The following is an 18368-nucleotide window of genomic DNA, read 5'->3' on the forward strand; positions in this document are numbered from 1 at the left end:
CCCTTGGGTGCCTGGGGAAGATGGGAGCCTGGGGACCCCTGCATGAATTAACGAACAGATGGGGATGTGTGGGAGCCGAGAGGGGTTCGGTGGGGAACCCGGAGCTCTGCAGGAAACTCTACAGACATAAGCTAAGCAGGGCCATTGGCAGGTGAGGCGCGGCCACTCCCGGGAGCCAGAACCTTCCTCTGCACTCACGGCTCCGGCGTGCGATCTCTCTGCCTCCCAGGAGGGGGCACCAACTTCCGTTCGCGCCCCTGGTGTGCAGGGCGGCTCTCTCTCGCGGCGACGGCTCCCTCCGCCTCGTCGGCCAGGCTAGGTGCTGCGGCTGCGCACTGGGCACGGCCTTTTCCCCCAGTGCTACGGGCTGTGGACGTTGCGCTGAGCGGCCCCCGGCCTAAGCCGAGACGGGACAGAATCTGGCGCAATGGTCAGTACCGCGCCCCAGGGGCCCAGCAGGGGTAGGGGGGATACGGGCCGGTGCCCCCCCGCCCGCTGCAGCCTCCAGCGCGGCCCACGCCGGCCCGATGGACTCTGATTGGGGAGGCGCCCGGGCCCGGCTGCAGCAGCTTCCAGCGTGGCCTAATGGCCGCCCCCGCCGCCTGGGCCCGCTGCTGCCGGGACAGGGCCGGCGGCTCCCCGGGGACACTAGCCGCTGGCACGGGCCTTGCACAGCGCCTAACTGCCGGCTCCTCAGGCCCGTGTCAGCCCGTCTCAGAGCCGCGCCGGGCTGTAGGGAGCGGCGGGCTGGGCGTCTCCGCCATGTCTCCGAGTGCGGCCGGCGCTGGGCCCTGTCTGCGAGGCTCCGCATGGCAACTCTTGAGCCGCGCATGCATGGCCCCGGCCTGGCTCATGTCGTATGGACAGGGCTGTGCTCGGCGCTGTCTAGCTGTGAGTGAGACGGGGGGGGGGGGCGCTTGCTTTTTCGGTCTCCCTGGGTTGTTGTGAAAATGCTCCATGCCCCCTCTAGCAACTGGCTGTTGGCTTCAAATTTGGCAGTGACAGTTTCATACCAATATTCTCTTCACTCAACCTTCCCCTCGCTGCCACAGGTGGGCTTTGATGCAAATGTGCCAACTTAGTGTGGTCAGTGATAAGTAGTGGAGACTGGTTGGAAGTTTTCTTATGTTGACATTAAAGCTGGTAATTGTCCTTTTGACGCTATTACCTTGCTCAAGAAAATAATTATGATTACATAGTAATAAGTGATTAAATTCGTTTATTTGGGTAACATAGTTTTAAGAAGCATCTAATTAATGAATATGTATTATACATCTAATGAGCCTCTGCAGTATTTCTCTACTTCACATAAATCCACATGAAATGAGACAATAAGATGTGCCTTAAGTTAGAATTTGAAGGTTCCTTTCCTCTCTTCCTTTGGAATAACTTCTGGTTTATAATGTGTTTAGTCTGAGAAAACACTGTATCTCGTATCTTTTCAACCCCTCCTCCCACAAACCCTTTTTAATTCACAATAGCCATCAGTAGACTTCTTGGTGCTGTGGTAATTGTGTCCAGTGGTAATTATGTTTTCTTTGTTCAAGGGGTTTGTGAAAGTTGTCAAGAATAAGGCCTACTTCAAGAGGTACCAAGTGAAATTCAGGAGAAGGAGAGGTACAGTTAATTTTTCCATAGCTCAAAGTAAACTATACTGATGTATGTCCTTGCTGTTTGTTTCTCATGTCCATACTATTGTCTTTTCAGAGGGAAAGACTGATTATTATGCCCGTAAGCGTTTGGTGATTCAAGATAAAAACAAGTATAACACCCCTAAATATAGGATGATAGTACGCATTACCAACAGAGATATTATCTGCCAGGTAAGGATTTCTTTGCTTGGCTACTTGGCTATACCAAAGCACTGCCTTTTTTACCTTTATACTAAGGAGGGAAAAAAGCAACTCTGCGTTTTAAGGTCTGGTCTAACTACAGTTTTTGTTGTGGTATAGCAATGTCTATTAGGAGTGTGATTTTGATCATTATAGATAAAGCATTGCAGTTATATCATGGATGTAGGTATAAATGTGCTTATTCCCAGATGGGGAATAAGCGCTCATGGTACAAATACAATTGAACTGATGTAATTGCATCAGAGGCAGTTCAAACCCTCACTGCTGAAGCAGAAATGAAGCGGTTTTCTTAATCTTGAGTGCTAGTTTTCAGTTCAGAATGATGCACACTGTGAGCTATCTCCATCTTCCTTCTGCATAAAGAAGCAAGACTGACCATGAGGTCTTGTCAGCTGGATCCTGCTCCTGCACTGTTGTGGGGTCTCCTCTCACCCCCAAACGTTCTGTTGGCTCCAGAAGCAAATGTGCTTTTAACAGCTTGTCCATAAAATCCTGAATCATAGGATTTAGTTGAGGATTGGTCCTGCTTTGAGCAGAGGGTTGGACTAGATGATCTCCTGAGGTCCCTTCCAACCCTAATATTCTATGATTCTATAACACCTTTTGAATTGTGTGAATAGACTTTTCTTATCTGTGCAAATAGAACACTTTAAGCTTGGAAACTTCATATAGGTTGTTTTTATAGTCCTTAATGAGGACTATATCACAGTCCAAGTTTGAAGGAAACAGGACAACAGATAACTGCAATAAAAATGTAGAATATGTACAAATGCTGCACATGCCCCTTAGTCCTCTTCAAGTTTTTAAAAAACATTTTCCTTCCTCTTGCTGTCTGAAAGTACCACACAAATAGGGGAAATATCTGAATGCAGATGAATGGTGAAGTTAACTAGCTGTAATTGCTGTCAAATACACAAAGGTGAAACTAAGAAAATAACTGTTGTTATCTTAACTATTGTAATGGTAGGTTTTTTGGGGGGGGAGGAGGTTCAGATAGAAGTGACTTTTTCTATTTGTCAGTTTAGCTCTGATGCAATAGAAAAAGCAGTATTGAGGCTGCATTATCACAGAGTTGTACTTCAACTCTTTACATTTATTTTGAGGTTTACTTTTAAACCTTTCATCATCATGTCTTAAATGAGGAAAGATGAATAATTTAAATCTAAATTTGTGTTTTCCAAACCTGCATGTGGAGGTCTTGCAGTACTCCTATTCACTTTAGTAGGATTTCTACATGCAGACGGGAGGCAGGTTTGAGCCAACAATATTATAACCGGTGTGAGAATACTAACGTTTATTTTGTTGTCAGATTGCATATGCCAGGATCGAAGGTGATATGATAGTCTGTGCTGCGTACTCTCATGAGCTGCCGAAGTATGGTGTGAAAGTTGGTTTGACCAATTATGCTGCCGCCTATTGTACGGGCCTGCTGCTGGCCCGCAGGGTATGTACCCACTAAACTTGTATCTAAATGTCAAAGGGCTTGCTTCAGTAGATGGGCAGAAAATAAAGGAGTCTATCTTGCAAAACAGCGGGTTCCACTTGTATATGACTTACTTGGAATTGTGTTCTAACTATTTAGTTTAAAAAACCCTGAATTTGTAGATTGATTTGATTAGCCCACCCATGTTTATTAGACAGCCAACTTGGGCAAAGTATGCACAGATTTATTTAGTGGTTCCTGTTAAAACCTTCTGAAGGTAAGATTAGTATGTACTATTACTGAGAAAGCATTAATGTAGAATACCTGGGTACGACTACAAATACAGAATCACGTTTTATGACGATTGTCTTGCAACATAAAAACACTTCATTTTGGTACTTAAATCAACTAACCTAAATGTGGAGAGAATCTGGAGGAAGACATACTTACACTGTACTGTTCCTGTTACAGCTTTTGAACAAATTTGGCCTTGATAAGATTTATGAAGGCCAAGTTGAAGTGACTGGTGATGAATATAATGTGGAAAGTGTGGATGGACAGCCTGGTGCTTTTACATGCTACCTGGATGCAGGTCTTGCCAGAACTACCACCGGAAACAAAGTCTTCGGTGCGCTAAAGGGCGCAGTGGATGGTGGCCTGTCCATCCCTCATAGGTAACTTAATCTCAGATAAATTGGTCAAAAGGGAATTTTGAAAACTGAGACTTCACATCTTTATATGCATTGTAGTGATATTTTAACTTCACCTTAGGTTAGTTGAATTCAGTGTGGCGTGACCCTGTTAATGTGGTAATTAGGTTTAATCCAAGTTGTATTTACTTGTTTTCAGTAGATGTTATTGACATTCCTCCCAAGGACTCTTGAAGTTAAGGGAGTAAGATTAATGCTTATTTCCATAAAGGTTACTAAAATACAGCAATATAATCACCTTTCACCTTGAATATCTAGTGACTGCAGTTAAGCAGAGTAAACACTTCTTACTGTTCATATTGCCATAGAAACAGTTTGTAGTAACATGTAATTCTTTTTAATTCTCTGTCTTAACTCCTATTGTCTGACTTTCTATTTTGAGAAATTATGTGCACCACGTTCAAAATGATCATTGGCCTTAGGCCCTCTATACAACTATTAGTGGAAACTTGGGCCAGAATCTAAAATCCATCTACAGTGGTGGCACAGGTTTCTGTGTAGAAGTCCTGGCAACCCCTGCTTTAAGCTAGGATCAGTGAACGATCATGACTCAGGGTTGTCGCCTGCATTGCCTAATTTTAATGTTTGTTGATTGCTTCTATGAATGCAGTTGTGAAAAATAGCCTGCAAACAGTAGCTGGGATAACTTAAAAGAAAGGGGGAAAGTTCAGTGTTGCTGCTTTTTTTTTTTTTAGGCTGTCAACCTTCTGTCGGTTCTTTAACTTGGCTGCTATATGATGATACCCCAGTGACTGAGCAGTCTGTAGTTGGTCCTCGGTCTGTGTATGATGTATGTCATTGTTTCAAGACGGGACTGATGGCAGCTAAGAATGTCAATTTGCAAGTTGATTTCTTAACTTTGCTTATAGAAAGCATAATCTGTCAGCTGGTTTAAAATTATTTTTCTTTGGTCACACTTTCCAGCGACCTATAGGGGAGCTATGGTGTATCAGTCACTTGAGACTTGTAGACTGCAGTCTCTGAATCTTAAAGAACTTCTTAAACCAACTTTGATTAGGTGATGTAAAATTCTAACCACTAATCTATAACTCGTGTTTCATAGTACCAAACGTTTCCCTGGTTATGACTCGGAAAGCAAAGAGTTTAATGCAGAGGTTCATCGCACACACATCATGGGTCAGAATGTTGCAGGTTACATGCGTTACCTGATGGAGGAGGATGAAGATGCCTACAAAAAACAGTTCTCCCAGTATATAAAGAACAATGTAACACCTGACATGGTAAGACACTATCTGTCTGTAAATGAATTGCATATTAGTAGTGGCGCTAAAAGATAATTTGTCTTGTTTAAAATTGATGCTAGGAATGCAGATACTTTGCAAAATAGTAATGTGGGCCATGTAGATGGCATATTATCAGACCAGAGGGAGGGTACTCCCAATGACAGGCCTCTGCAAACCTAGTGCTATGATTCTTAAAAGTTGGACACATTCCCTGAACCCAGAACAGCTGGTAATGAAGGAAAAATATATGACCTCTCTTGTCATACTACATGCTTCACGAAAAAGATGATAAAGGTGTGACCTGCTATCAAAAAGCTTAACAGCTTGTTAAATGTCGTTTGACAAATATCAGACCAACGAGCTATCTACCTCTTTCCATGACACTGTTCTACCAGAATAATTTGTTGCCCTTCCTCCTCCTAACTCTTCCTTACCAATGGTTTCTTGCCTGTCCTATTGTTATGTTATTTTCCTTGTTTCCCTGTCATTCCTGATTCTCTGAGAATGTTCTGTTTGTCACCTGAAAAAGCCGATTTAAATAGCAGTACAATGTGAGAACACTATATACAGCCCCTTGTTCGTTTTTAGGTATTATGTTGGTATCTTGTAAACCATTTTGCTAGTATGTCTTAACGTCTTGTCTTAAAATAACTTGAACTAAATTTTAGTATACTAAACATTTAAGAAATTCCATGAAAATTACAGTGAAACTTTGGCATTTACAATCTTAACTTCTTTATTCTCTGAAGTAGTTTATGCAGTTTATATTGACATGAAGTCTGTACTCCAGTCTTATGCTTACAGCAAGAACTCTTCCTTAGTGCCCATACACTAGATTTGCTAAAGAGCTGTAAGCTTTCAGAATCCTTTCAGGGCCGACCTACATACACATTTTTACCAAAATAACTTTAGCTATGTCTACACTACAGACCTTACAGCGGCACAGCTGGACCACTGCAGCTGTGCTGCTGTAAGGTCTCCTGTATGGCTGCTCTATGCCGGCAGGAGAGAGCTCGCCTGCTGGCATAATTAAACCACCCCCAACAAGGGCGGTAGCTGTGCCAGTCGGAGACACTGTCCTGCCGCGACATAGCACTGTCCATAACGGCACTAATCTGCATTAAAGAATACTAATGGTACGCTTCCATGTGTGCAATTGCCAGGAATATACTGCAGTCATGAAGGGAGGGGAAGTGTCCCTGAGATGTGGTTTAGATGCATTCCATGTTTAAAGAGAACCACTATATTAGACAAGAAAACTTATGCTGAAGCAGTCAAATTATTCCTTAGTAGTGACCTAGTCCTAGTGCATAGAGCACTGTATTGGAAGTTGCGGACCTGGGTTCTATTTGTGACTGTATCACAGGTATGCTGTGTGATCTTGGGCAAATCACTACTGTTCTGTGCCTCAGTTAGCCCATCTGTAAAACAGGGATAAAGATGTTGACCTCCTTTCTAAAGCACTGAAATCTGCAGCTGAAAAGTGCTATTTAAGAACTAGGAATTTTTATTTCCAAATGTGCTAAGATGGAGGTTCTCTGTTTAGAGGTGGGTTTTAGTGCAGCTATTCTTGTATATTTCCTTTACCTCCCACAACTAAGTGATTTCTGATGGGATGACCTAACACCCAATTGATAAATTCATCAGTTACATGGCTTAAGAATTAGTGACTCAGACTCTGCCATTCTCTCACCCCTGCATTAACAATACAATTTCTATCTTTATTGAGCCACAGCTGTACTAAACACTACCACTATTGTGAAAAATTGCATGTTTTTTAGTTCCGATTTAGTTCATTCACACCTGGCCATTGTTGTTGATCACTGACTTACCAAAACCTAACTAAATGTTCCCTCAAGACGTGTATAGTTTTCGGAGAAACTGGCATGACTTGAGTTTTCCTCCTTTGCCTGGGGCATGCTAAACATTCCAGTTTCATTTAGAGAACTTCCTGAGCTAGTTCTTAATTTAGGTTGAGGAAGGAGACATTTTGCAAAAGCGATGCACATAACATGGATAGACTTCAGCGAAAGGATGTTCTAGTGGTTAGGATGCTTGTCCTGGGTTTCATGAAACTGGTGCAAATCTCTGTTCCCCTGTAGACTTCTTGTGACCTTGGCCAACTTACTTAGTCTCTTTGTGCCTCTGTTCGCTGCCTGCCATGGATATTGTGAGGTGCTCATACTATGCTATAGTAACTGGTGGGACCATCTAAGCACCATAGATAGACCAATGAGACTCTCCCCTGTAAAGAAAAAGTTTCTTTGGATTCCAAAGCCAACCATGCTCTTAGCTGAAGGATGACTTTTTTTGGTGGTAAAGTCCTATCTCCTGAGCACAAGAGTGCACTGCTGGTTGAAGGGTGGCATTTGATATCAACAGTATTTTTAGAACTTCAGATAGGTTTTGCAGCAGAAAGTTTCTGGTGTGAAATCTGTAGTGCATGTCTGTGTGCACAATTCCTGTGGGAGTTGCAGGCTTATTGCCTTTCTAAGGTGCTCCTTTGAACTGCATCTGAGGCTTTGTCTACATTGGCACTTCTGTTGCTTAAACTTTTGTCGCTCAGAGATGTGAAAAAACACTCTCCTGAACGACCAGTTTTAGCAACGAAAAGTGCTGGTGTGGACAGCACTTCATCAGTGGGAGCCACACTCCCAGTGACTAAGCTACCACTCCTTGTTGGAGGTGGTTTTATTGTGTCAGCAGGAGAATGCTCTCCTGGCGACAAAGAGCGGTCACACAGAGCACCTTGCAACACAAGCTGTTGTAAGGTGCGCAGTGTAGACAGCCTTGCTCTGTCTTAAGTTACTTCTAAGTTGCTCTTTCTGGGAGGAAGACTTAGCACCTTAGGTGGCTGTGTTCTGTTCCCAGTCTGGTTTAGACCTCTCTGTAGGACTGTTAAAGATGTTGAGAGAACACATTTTACCTCAGTATTCTTTCTCTACTCACTGGTATGTTCTTGGCAGTGGGATGACTCCCAACTTGAATGTTAGAACTTCATTCAATGCATACATGACTTTATGGACTACATTGTATTTCTTGCAGATGGAGGAAATGTATAAAAAAGCCCATGCTGGTATACGGGAGAATCCAGTCCATGAAAAGAAACTCAAGAGAGAAGTCAAAAAGAAGAGGTAAAATTTTTCCTCCTTTGAGTTAGATATGCCTGTTACAAAGCAAATTTCTGGAGCTGCAGCATTTATGTTAATTAATTCCTCCAGTCCCTGTTTAGTGTTGAAACTAATTGGATGTTTCAGAAATGATCTAGGACAGGGGTTCTCAAACTTCATTGCACTGTGACCACCTCTGACAACAAAGTTACTACATGAACCCAGTGGGAGGGCTGGAACCTGAGCCCTGCCACCCTAGGTCTGGGGAGAGATGGCCACAGCCCAAGCCCAACTGCCCTGGGTGGAGTTCAGACTTCAGCTTCAGCCCTGGGTCCCAGCAAGTCTAATGCTGGCCCTGGCGACCCTATTGGGGATCATATTTGAGGTCCATCTAGGCTAGTTGCCTGTTTGACAGTGCTGCCACCACACATCTTAGAATTATTTCCCTTAGTAGTAAACTGGATACTACAGTGAAAAACATGGTGCACTTTCATAATGTGACCAACTAATCCATTGCCTTGACCACTGAAAGAAAGAGAGTGCTATAGAAAGTAATCTCTGAAACACTATTTCCTAAGCATAATAATATAAATGTCACATTCATTCCTTATGGTCATGTAACTCCTGGTGTTCTGGTATTTAGATTTACTATTGCTGCCTTGTGTATTTATACCATGTTTGCATTGCAGATGGAACCGTCCCAAGTTATCCCTTGCCCAGAAGAAAGATCGTGTTGCTCAGAAGAAGGCTAGCTTCCTCAGGGCCCAGGAGCGTACAGCTGATAGCTAAGATATCTTCCACAATTTTCTATGAAGACTTTGAAAAGTACAATAAATTTATTGAACCAGCAACTGTGTAGCATTGGCTTATTGACATTTGATCTAAAGATGCTTTATCTAAATGAAAGTCCCAACAATCTATCTGAAAAAGAGGCTTCCAAAATATTCTACAGCGTTAGAATCATGATGATGGTCTTCAAGGTAACTTAGTATGTTTAAGGATCCAACTTACTGTATTTCACAGACCACTGAATAATGTTATAAACTTTCATTTTGTCACCTATTGACCTTCTCACCCTGTGAATTTTTGGCACTGGCTCTATTTCTCAGTTAACTACCTTTGTCTGTAGTTCTACTGGAATTTTAGCTTTATGCATTGGAAAGTAAGATGAGATTTTAAATACACTTTGCTGACAAGTCATAGGCATTGGTGAATCTCGATAATAGCCAAAAGAAAATTAGTGTTAATTAAATGGGTTTATGTATGCATGTGATTATCCATTCCTCCTAAGAATGTGTACTTAATAGTGGCAGTCAGTGTCTCCTGTAAACTGCACACATGTGGCTGCACAAGTCAGAAACTGTGCCTCTGTGGCCCCAGCAAGACTGTGGTCTGGTCCTTTAAGAACCTGCTGTACTCTGTTCAGTGCTGCACAACACTCCTCCATGGCATGAAAGCCTTCCTCCTCCTCTTGAGGTCACACCTGGGTGGGAGGAGGTGGTGGGACAGCTCCTTTAGCAACAGCTCTGCAGTATCCACCCAGTTCGGGGAGGCTCTGGAGTTAGTCTGAAGAGGCCAAAGCGTCTCACCGCTGCCCAGCAGTTGATTTCCAGAGATGTGGCAGTTGCTCCTGGCAGAGGGAGTTTGAAACCACTAGCCTGGGGGAGTTGCCGTTTGATGCACACAGACCCCTTTCAGAGACTCCAAGCTGGCACGTCCCACCCTCAATTTTGTCCTTAGGCAAGGGTAAACTTGCTCAAGGACAAAAATGTGTTGAGTGGATTTGGTAGCCCACTCAGTACCAAGAAAATGTAAAAGAATATTGGTGGCAATGCTAGTGTATGAGCTTTCTTGCAGAGTTCTTTCAGTTAATTAGCAACAAAGTAATGCCATTATTGCTGTGCAATGAGAAGATTCATTGAATAATTCTTTAAAAAAATTATCTACATGAAAACTAGATAATTGAAACCGTGAGGTACCTTGAGTCATGAATTATCCTACCAATGTTGATTTTAATCTCTAATATTCTTTGAAATATCCAATTTCATTTGGAGCAATTGCTACTGAAGGGAGGATGTTGAACACACACAAACAGTACTGCCAATCATACTTTCTTACTACAGGGTAATTCCATGTTTTAAAACCTTGCTTAAATTAATCTGTTCCTGCCTTAACTTTTATAATTCCAATAGTAGTATGACAACTATTGAACAGGATTGTCTTCCAATGAAAATTAAGCAGTAATGAGCTCATTAAGGAAGAAACCAATTGTCAGGTGAACATACTGCAAAGGAAAAAAAAAATCAAGTTTTACAGGCTCTGTTGGGTGTGTGGGGAGAAGTAATGGTACTGGTGTAGTCTGTTTGTTTAAAAACTACTAAATTGACTATGAATTATGTAATCTAATTCTCCTGTTTCAAAACTTGCAAGGTTACCCGGAGACTTCTCTTTACACACATGTAAGAACTGCTCTTGTACCTTGCTAAAGGAAAGGTGTGGCTAGTTAAATTACAGTTCTAATATTAAGGCCACCTACTGTGGGAAGGGGGTGTAAAATGTCATGATTTATGTATTAGCACTGCTGTAGTTTTTGTAAACCCACTCAAAATAAGAACCTCCCTCTAACTCTACTCTTGAAACAAAGTTTCATTACCACTAGGTGCCACCATTCCCTCCACTAGCAGTCTAGGGTTTTATAGTGAATGTGTACATCACACAAGAGAAGCTGTATCACCTCAGCACTCTTCCCTCTAGGGAAAAAATATTAATGGTTTGCCCTGTAACTACTTTGCTTAATGGAAATTTATCCCAAAAGTCTCAATCTGATACACAAGTCCTGTACTCTGCAGAAGCTGGACCTAAATTTGTCAGCAGCTTTAGTGATAGTCACATTTATTATCACTAATATAGCATCTGGTATTTATTAAGTTCATTGACATTGTCCCCATATTTTTGATTTTAGTATCAGATTTTTGGGATTTTTGTGTTAGCTACACAGTCCAGAGCTGCTACACTGGTTTACATGCCAGCTGGATTTTGTTACACAGTCATGAGTTGGAACTTTTTAAACAAAAGCTCTGGAGCATGATTCTACAACTGAGGTACACATTAGGTCCTGCTGGCAGACAACTAAATTCCACTGGCTACCCCAACTCCAGGGCAGAGGTTAAAAAGCATCCAGCAACGCTTTCTATTCAGGGGCAGCTCTAGCTTTTTTGCCACTCCAAGCACGGCAGGCAGGCTGAATCCGCAGGACCGGCGGACCTCCGGCAGGCATGTCGCCGAAGGCTGCCTGACTGCCACCCTCACAGGGACTGGCAGGGAGCCCTCCGTGGCTTGCCACCCCAGGCACCCACCTGGAGCCACCCATGTTTCTACTCTCACTAGTTATAAATTTACACTATTTCCAGTGAAAGACTTAAGTGGAAGAAAGGTGCCCAGGGTTGTCAACTAATCTGCCAGTAGTCTGTTTCAGACAGCATTTTTTTCAAAAACGAAAAGTGAATTTGTAATCGTACTTAAAAGCACATGCTAATTTTAGGCACATTAGTCCCACTGATTGCGTTTGCTTAACTACCTTGAAGAGATTCCATAACCTAATGCTTCAGATGCTTTGGGTAATATTTAGTTGGCACAATAGGAATTTATACTTGATCTTACAAATGATCAATAGATTTACTACAGTGCTTGCATTTTCAAAACATTTTGAGTTAAGGGCTCAAGTCCCTTGAAACACTTAAAATAATTCCATTGAATTAGTCATCCCTTGATTACATTACTATTAAGAATAAAAACACCCATTCATTTGACACTTTTTCTGCCACTGACAATAGACAAACAAGATATGATTTATGTATTCAGTCTAAATGTTTCACTAGGGTTGAGTTAAGTGACTTGCTCCTTTTCTATAATTTAAATTAAGAATGAAATTGAAGCTGGATATCTGAAGTTACTTTAAGATAAACCTTCCATTTAAGAAAAAGTCAAACACCCAGTGTTAATTTATAAAAAATTCTGCTGTAAAAGAGGGAAAGGATTCCTTTGATTTATTGTAAACAAAACTCTAAATGAAAGCTCCTGAAGGTGTTGCAATAGCAATAAAAATGTACAATAAACTGCATTGTTGACAAGTTTCCAGTTATCCAAAAAACATTTAAAATATTCACACTATTTTGTTCAATAGTTTCAATGCCGAATAGCCATCATAGTATTCACAGTCAGATTTATGTGGTAAGAAAATGATATACTTAATGTTTGGTTTCTTTACTAGTTGAAGATATATTAGCACCTCTTCTTGGAGGGCAGATCAGTCAACTTTAAGGAGACAGCAAAATGGTAGACACTGTGCAAGAGTCAAACAACTGAATATTTACAAAAAAGCAAAACCACACCTAAAACAAGAGAATTAATACTTCCCACATAGATGATTTTACCTTCTCCAAGTATGTTTGTTATATGCCTTCATGAACAAGATTTTTGTTGAATCCAGGTACTAATAATCATTTAAGAAACAAGTTGAACACAAAAGGCCTGCAAAGCAGTAAAAAGAATTAACACTTTAAATAGTACTTTTTAAATAAAAGGTTTTTTCCTCATCTCCCTTGAACAAAAGGTAGAAGTGAATTAAGTGCTTACGAAGGGTTAGTAATGGGTGAATACCAAGCATAGTGTTCACAAGTGCTTTAGACACACACAGAGTTCTGCAAAGTCTCATTTGTGACTTGAGCCACTCTTGAGCAGTCAAGAACAGTGTGGAATGTGGGCAAATGGGAGTTAAGATGAGATCACAAGTTATTTCCCTCATGATCCAAGTCTAGTATTCACTCATTGCTTCAGAGCTGCAGAGAATAAACCTAGCATCCTGCAAAAATTTAAACAAGAACATGCCAAGGAGAATATTTCCAGTAATAAACTAATTATTGATTTAGTGCTGAGGGTAAAGATGGACCCAAAGAGAAACAAAAAACTACATAAAGTAAACCAGGAGAAAGTAAATGCAAGACAGATCTTGCCACACAGCCTTAGCTACAAAATCAAACGTTTAGACTACATCAGTGTTAGAAATGTAGTTTGTTAGATACTTCACTTAAGTCAAACTAAGGACTCTAAACATTTACTATGAGGATCTCCATTATAAAGGCTACCACACTGCAGCTACCAAAACTATTAGGCCAGGTCTACACTACCCCCCTAATTCGAACTAAGGTACGCAACTTCAGCTACGTGAATAACGTAGCTGAAGTTCGAAGTACCTTAGTTCGAACTTACCTTGGTCCACACTCGGCAGGCAGGCTCCCCCATCGACTCCGTGGTACTCCTCTCGCCGAGCTGGAGTACCGCAGTCGACGGCGAGCACTTCCGGGTTCGACTTATCGCGTCCAGACTAGACGCGATAAGTCGAACCCAGAAGTTCGATTGCTCGCCGCCGAACTACCGGGTAAGTGTAGCCAAGGCTTCAAAGTTCTTTAACTCCTCATCCTTTTAGAATCACCTAATCCACAAAATCCCTGGCTTCAAAACTGGCTATTGCTTAACTTTCCTTATATCTTTCAAGACTCAGGCTTTGTAGTTTCTCTGTTTCCCCACTATGTAATGGTATATTGTTGCTCTAGTATATGCAACTTTTTAAATTTATAATACATATTTTAAATTCTTAGCTCCCAACATGGCATGTTGTACCAGGACCTTTAATTAAGAACTTTCAGCTAATGTGGTAACATTCAAGATATATGTAAGTATGAGGTAAAAAGGTGAATGCAAACAAAATCTAACTAAAAATCTCTCATACTAAAATACCCAGTTTTCTGAAATAAATTTTAATTGTCACACTGAGTTTAGCAATTTAAAAATTTCCCATTGTGCAAATTTTGCCATGCTAAGTTATTAGTAAACTTCATTCTCAAAATGTTCAGTTCATTCAAAAGAGTCTCTTGGACTCAAGCACATTATTTCTAATAGCGGTGGGTCTTTTGGCAAGCATTTGTAACACTACTTGGAAAAAAATAATTCTCAGTGGATATTTACAAATGAATGATGCTAGTCACAGCATTAAAAAAAAATTAAATTAGTCAATATGGTAGCACAGTGAATATTGACAGCCGGAGACCCCAGTTTAGGGTCTTCTGCCAAAGTGCAAGGGGAGGGCAAGCACATGGTTCATTTCCATGATGGAGCATTCTAACCACAAGGCTCTTGTAACTTCTGCCAGACAATTCATTAAGTGGCACACTCTCTCTCTGAGAAGCACTATAGTAGCAGTGTTTGCTGGAGTAAGAGTTAGGAAAGTTAATGAATTCTGAGCTAAGAAGAAATATTTTAAAAATGCCAAAGATGCATTTGATAAAAAGTGGTAAATCTCCTATAGTGGCAACAATGTTTTCTTCTGTGGTTAAAGGTACTAAGAATCATTTGTATGGGATATTTTCTTCCACAATAAAGTTTTTAAGTTGTTTAGTATTAAAGAATGCTCCATTTCCATCTGGTTTGCTGTGACTTTAAGGGCAATACAAGAATACAGTTGTTTCTCTAACTCTTCGCGTATTTCTGACGGAGCACCACGAAGCAGATAGTCTTTTAGTAACTGGCATACTTTTGCCAAGTTGGGCTGAATTATTTCTGTGGTACATTTCATTTTACTTTGGTCGCATAGAGTTCTACAGTCTGTACCATAAACACAGTCCAAGTCAGACTCACAGTGACGATCTTTAAGTAATTCCTTCAAATTAATTTCTGGTACAATTTTTCTCATGTCCACCATTTTCAAGTCATATTTATCATTATAACCCAAGTTTTTGGCACTGGTATCACACATAAGAAAATTCCCATAAGGTCCATGGAAAATGTCTTCCACAAATTCTAAAAGCCCTATAGCTATTTTTGCCTTTCTAGGCCATGATGGAGTAAACCACTGGTCCATGCTTCTTCTGAAACTGGAGGGAATGAAAAGTTCTAAGATCCATGGAAGGCTTATTCCATAGAGAGAGGTATATTCAACTCTTTCCATCACATAGAGATCTCCACAAAACCCCATCAATTTTGGGGTGTGTTCTTTATCCTGGAGGATCACCATAAGCAGAAATTCATTTAGCTGCAGAAGAGCCCACGCTGACTTTGCTTCTGGTAAGGAAACTCGACCATCTTTGTTTCCATCAGCAACTGACAGGATGAGATTAACCAGTTCAGAAAGATTTCCCTGTTCACCCAACTTTCGCTAGAAAAAACAAATATATATATTTAATTCCATATACATTTTTCTTCTAAAAACTAGTAAACTGGTTACCTGTCCTGTGTTTTTATATTCAATGAAGTATTTTACCCATTCTACTCAGCTGCATGTGGAACCTACAGCAGTGTCTATGGTCATACTCTGTTTTTTCGGGTTTCAGTAATGATACATACGCAGTGCTTTTTAGGACTGTACTGAGTGTTCCTTTCATGTGTATGGTGCACTGAAAGCATGTGTTTTCTTCCTTTTCAAAGTCCTAAAAATTTGCACTTTGTCCTTAGTAAGAGAGTCTTTAATAAATTATGTTAGGTATCCTGTAATTAGAGCTGTTGATTAATCGCAGTTAACTCACACAATTAACAAAAATAATTCAATGCGATTAAAAAAATTAATCGCGATTAATCGCACTGTTAAATAATAGCTGACCAATTGAAATTTATTAAATATTTTTGGATGTTTTTCTACATTTTCAAATATATTGATTTCTATTACAACGCAGAATACAAAGTATACAGTGCTTACTTTATATTATTATTTTTGATTACAAATATTTGCACTGTAAAAATGATAAAATAAATCGTATTTTTCAATTCACCTCATACAAGTACTGTAGTGCAATCTCTTTATCATGAAAGTGTAACTTACAAATATAGATTTTTTTTTTGTTACATAACTGCACTCAAAAACAAAACAATGTAAAACTTTAGAGCCTACAGTCCTACTTCCGAGTCCACTCAGTCTTACTTCTTGTTCAGCCAATTGCTAAGACAAACAAGTTTGTTTACATTTATGGGAGATAACTGCTGACTGCTTCTTATTTACAATGTCACCTGAAAGTGAGAACAGGTGTTTGCAGGGCACTTTTGTAGCCGGTGTTTGCAAGGTATTTACGTGCCAGATATGCTAAACATTCATGTGCCCTGTCACGCTTCGGCCACCATTCCAGAGGACATGCTTCCATGCTGATGATGCTCGTTAAAAAAATAATGCACTAATTACATTTGTGACTGAACTCCTTGGGGGAGAATTGTATGTCTCCTGTTCTGTTTTACCCACCTTCTGCCATATATTTCATCTTATAGCAGTCTCGAATGATGACCCAGTACATATTAGTTTTAAGAACACTTTCACAGCAGATATGACAAAATGAAAAGAAGGTACCAATGTGAGATTTCTAAGGTTAGATACAGCACTTGACCCAAAGGTTTAAAAATCTGAAGTGCCTTCCAAAATCTGAGAGGGATGAGGTGTGCAGCATGCTTTCAGATGTCTTCAAAGAGCAATACTCTTGATGCGGAAACTACAGAACCCGAACCACCAAAAAAAAAAAAAAAATCAATCTTCTGCTCGTGGCATCTGACTCAGATGATGAAAATGAACATGCATTGGTCGCTCTGCTTTGGATCATTATCGAGCGGAACCCGTCATCAGCATGAACGCATGTCTTCTGGAATGGTGGTTGAAGCATGAAGAGGCATATGAATCTTTAGTGCATCTGGCACGTAAATATCTTGCGATATCCGGCTACAACAGTGCCATGCTAATGCCTGTTCTCACTTTCAGGTGACACTGTAAACAAGATGTGGGCAGCATTATCTCCGGCCAGTTGTAACCAAACGTTGTTGTCTGAGCAATTGGCTGAAGTAGGACTGAATGGACTTGTAGGTTCTAAAGTTTTACATTGTTTTATTTTTGAATGCAGTTATTTTTTGTACACAATTCTCCATTTGTAAGTTCAACTTTGATTATAAATAGATTGCACTACAATACTTGTATTAGGTGAATTGAAATATACCATTTCTTTTGTTTTTTACAGTGAAAATATTTGTAATCAAAAATAATATAAAGTGAGCACTGTACATTTTGTATTCTGTGTTGTAATTGAAATCAATATATTTGAAAATGTAGGAAACATCCAAAAATATTTAAATAAATGGTATTCTATTATTGTTTAACAGTGCGATTAATCGCAATTAACTTTTTTAATTGAGTGATTAATCACGATTAATTTTTTTAATCGCTTGACAACCCTACTTGTAATAAAAACATTATGTGGTTCTTTTGCTATAAAAGTTTTGAGAGTTCAAACAACATTTCATAATAACCAGAGCTTGTTTTATTAAGATTCATCTGATTAAAGCGTGCATCTTGCAATAGTGACGAGAGATTACAACAAGGAATACAATCATTACTAGCCACTCATAAATATGTTTTTAATATCGCTTAGTACTACTCCTATACTAATAAATGTACTTTCATACTTAGTTCTGTCACTTTCTATAATAACTTTCATTTCATTGGTTTAACAAACTAGCAGGACTGCTGCGCTTTTGAATAGGGAAGTCCTGTCCTTTCTGGAATCAAAACTGTGCTACACCCATCTATGACCAGTATAGTCAGGATATTTTTTCAAGTCCTTGTCTCCACTGAACATTTTCTGATATTGTCCTGCAATTACTCTAGCATCTCTGCAACTCCACCAATGTTAATTATAGGGGAAAGCACTAGTGTAAACCAGTCACCAACATTCTTACCATGATGTTGCATAGACCTGCTTTGAGTAGGGGTAAGTGACACTTGTAGATCAGCTGTCAGGTTTTCTGTTTGGTTTTTAAACTCACACTGCCACAGTTGCTATCACTACTGGAGCTGCATAAGTGATAGAGTAATGGAGGGAGAAGTTCAGAAAACCCTCAGTGTAAACATATCCTTAGATCAATGCTTCTATATTGGGAAAACTCGGCTGTAGACTACTTAGTAGGATAGAATAGTTTTTAGTATGATACAGAAAAAATGCAGAGGA

The 18368-nt window shown here is 40.2% G+C and overlaps 2 protein-coding genes and 1 non-coding gene across 7 annotated transcripts in view; 2 read left to right on the forward strand and 1 right to left on the reverse strand.

The window, feature by feature from the left end:
- The first annotated feature begins 236 nt into the window (after positions 1-236).
- Positions 237-9191, forward strand: RPL5 (ribosomal protein L5). Of its 2 annotated transcripts, XM_005298144.4 has the most exons (8): positions 237-430; positions 1548-1617; positions 1708-1823; positions 3163-3297; positions 3748-3950; positions 5050-5227; positions 8276-8364; positions 9030-9191. In XM_005298144.4, exons 1-8 carry the CDS (start codon positions 428-430, stop codon positions 9127-9129), a joined length of 894 nt encoding a protein of 297 aa, XP_005298201.1. In that variant the 5' UTR covers positions 237-427; the 3' UTR covers positions 9130-9191. The 2 variants fall into 2 exon arrangements, with proteins under 2 accessions (XP_005298201.1, XP_023961674.1); XM_024105906.1 differs by lacking the exon at positions 237-430 and having other exon boundaries at positions 1515-1617.
- The window catches only part of DIPK1A (divergent protein kinase domain 1A), a 64802-nt gene continuing 50193 nt past the window's right edge, over positions 3760-18368 (reverse strand). For 3 of the 4 annotated variants that reach the window (XM_042840582.2, XM_042840581.2, XM_065555556.1), the window contains one exon: positions 3760-15550. In XM_042840582.2, coding sequence (XP_042696516.1) covers positions 14738-15550 — 813 coding nt within the window. In that variant the 3' untranslated portion in view covers positions 3760-14737. Of the gene's footprint in view, positions 15551-18099; positions 18215-18368 lie in introns of all 4 variants that reach the window. The other variant, XR_006172271.2, reaches the window with a different exon arrangement.
- On the forward strand, positions 4716-4811 carry LOC112059645 (small nucleolar RNA SNORD21). Its single transcript, XR_002888936.1, has one exon. It is a non-coding gene; the product is annotated as a small nucleolar RNA SNORD21 (small nucleolar RNA).

Source organism: Chrysemys picta, chromosome 8, assembly GCF_011386835.1.
Source record: "Chrysemys picta bellii isolate R12L10 chromosome 8, ASM1138683v2, whole genome shotgun sequence".
NCBI classification, from domain to species: Eukaryota; Metazoa; Chordata; order Testudines; family Emydidae; genus Chrysemys; species Chrysemys picta.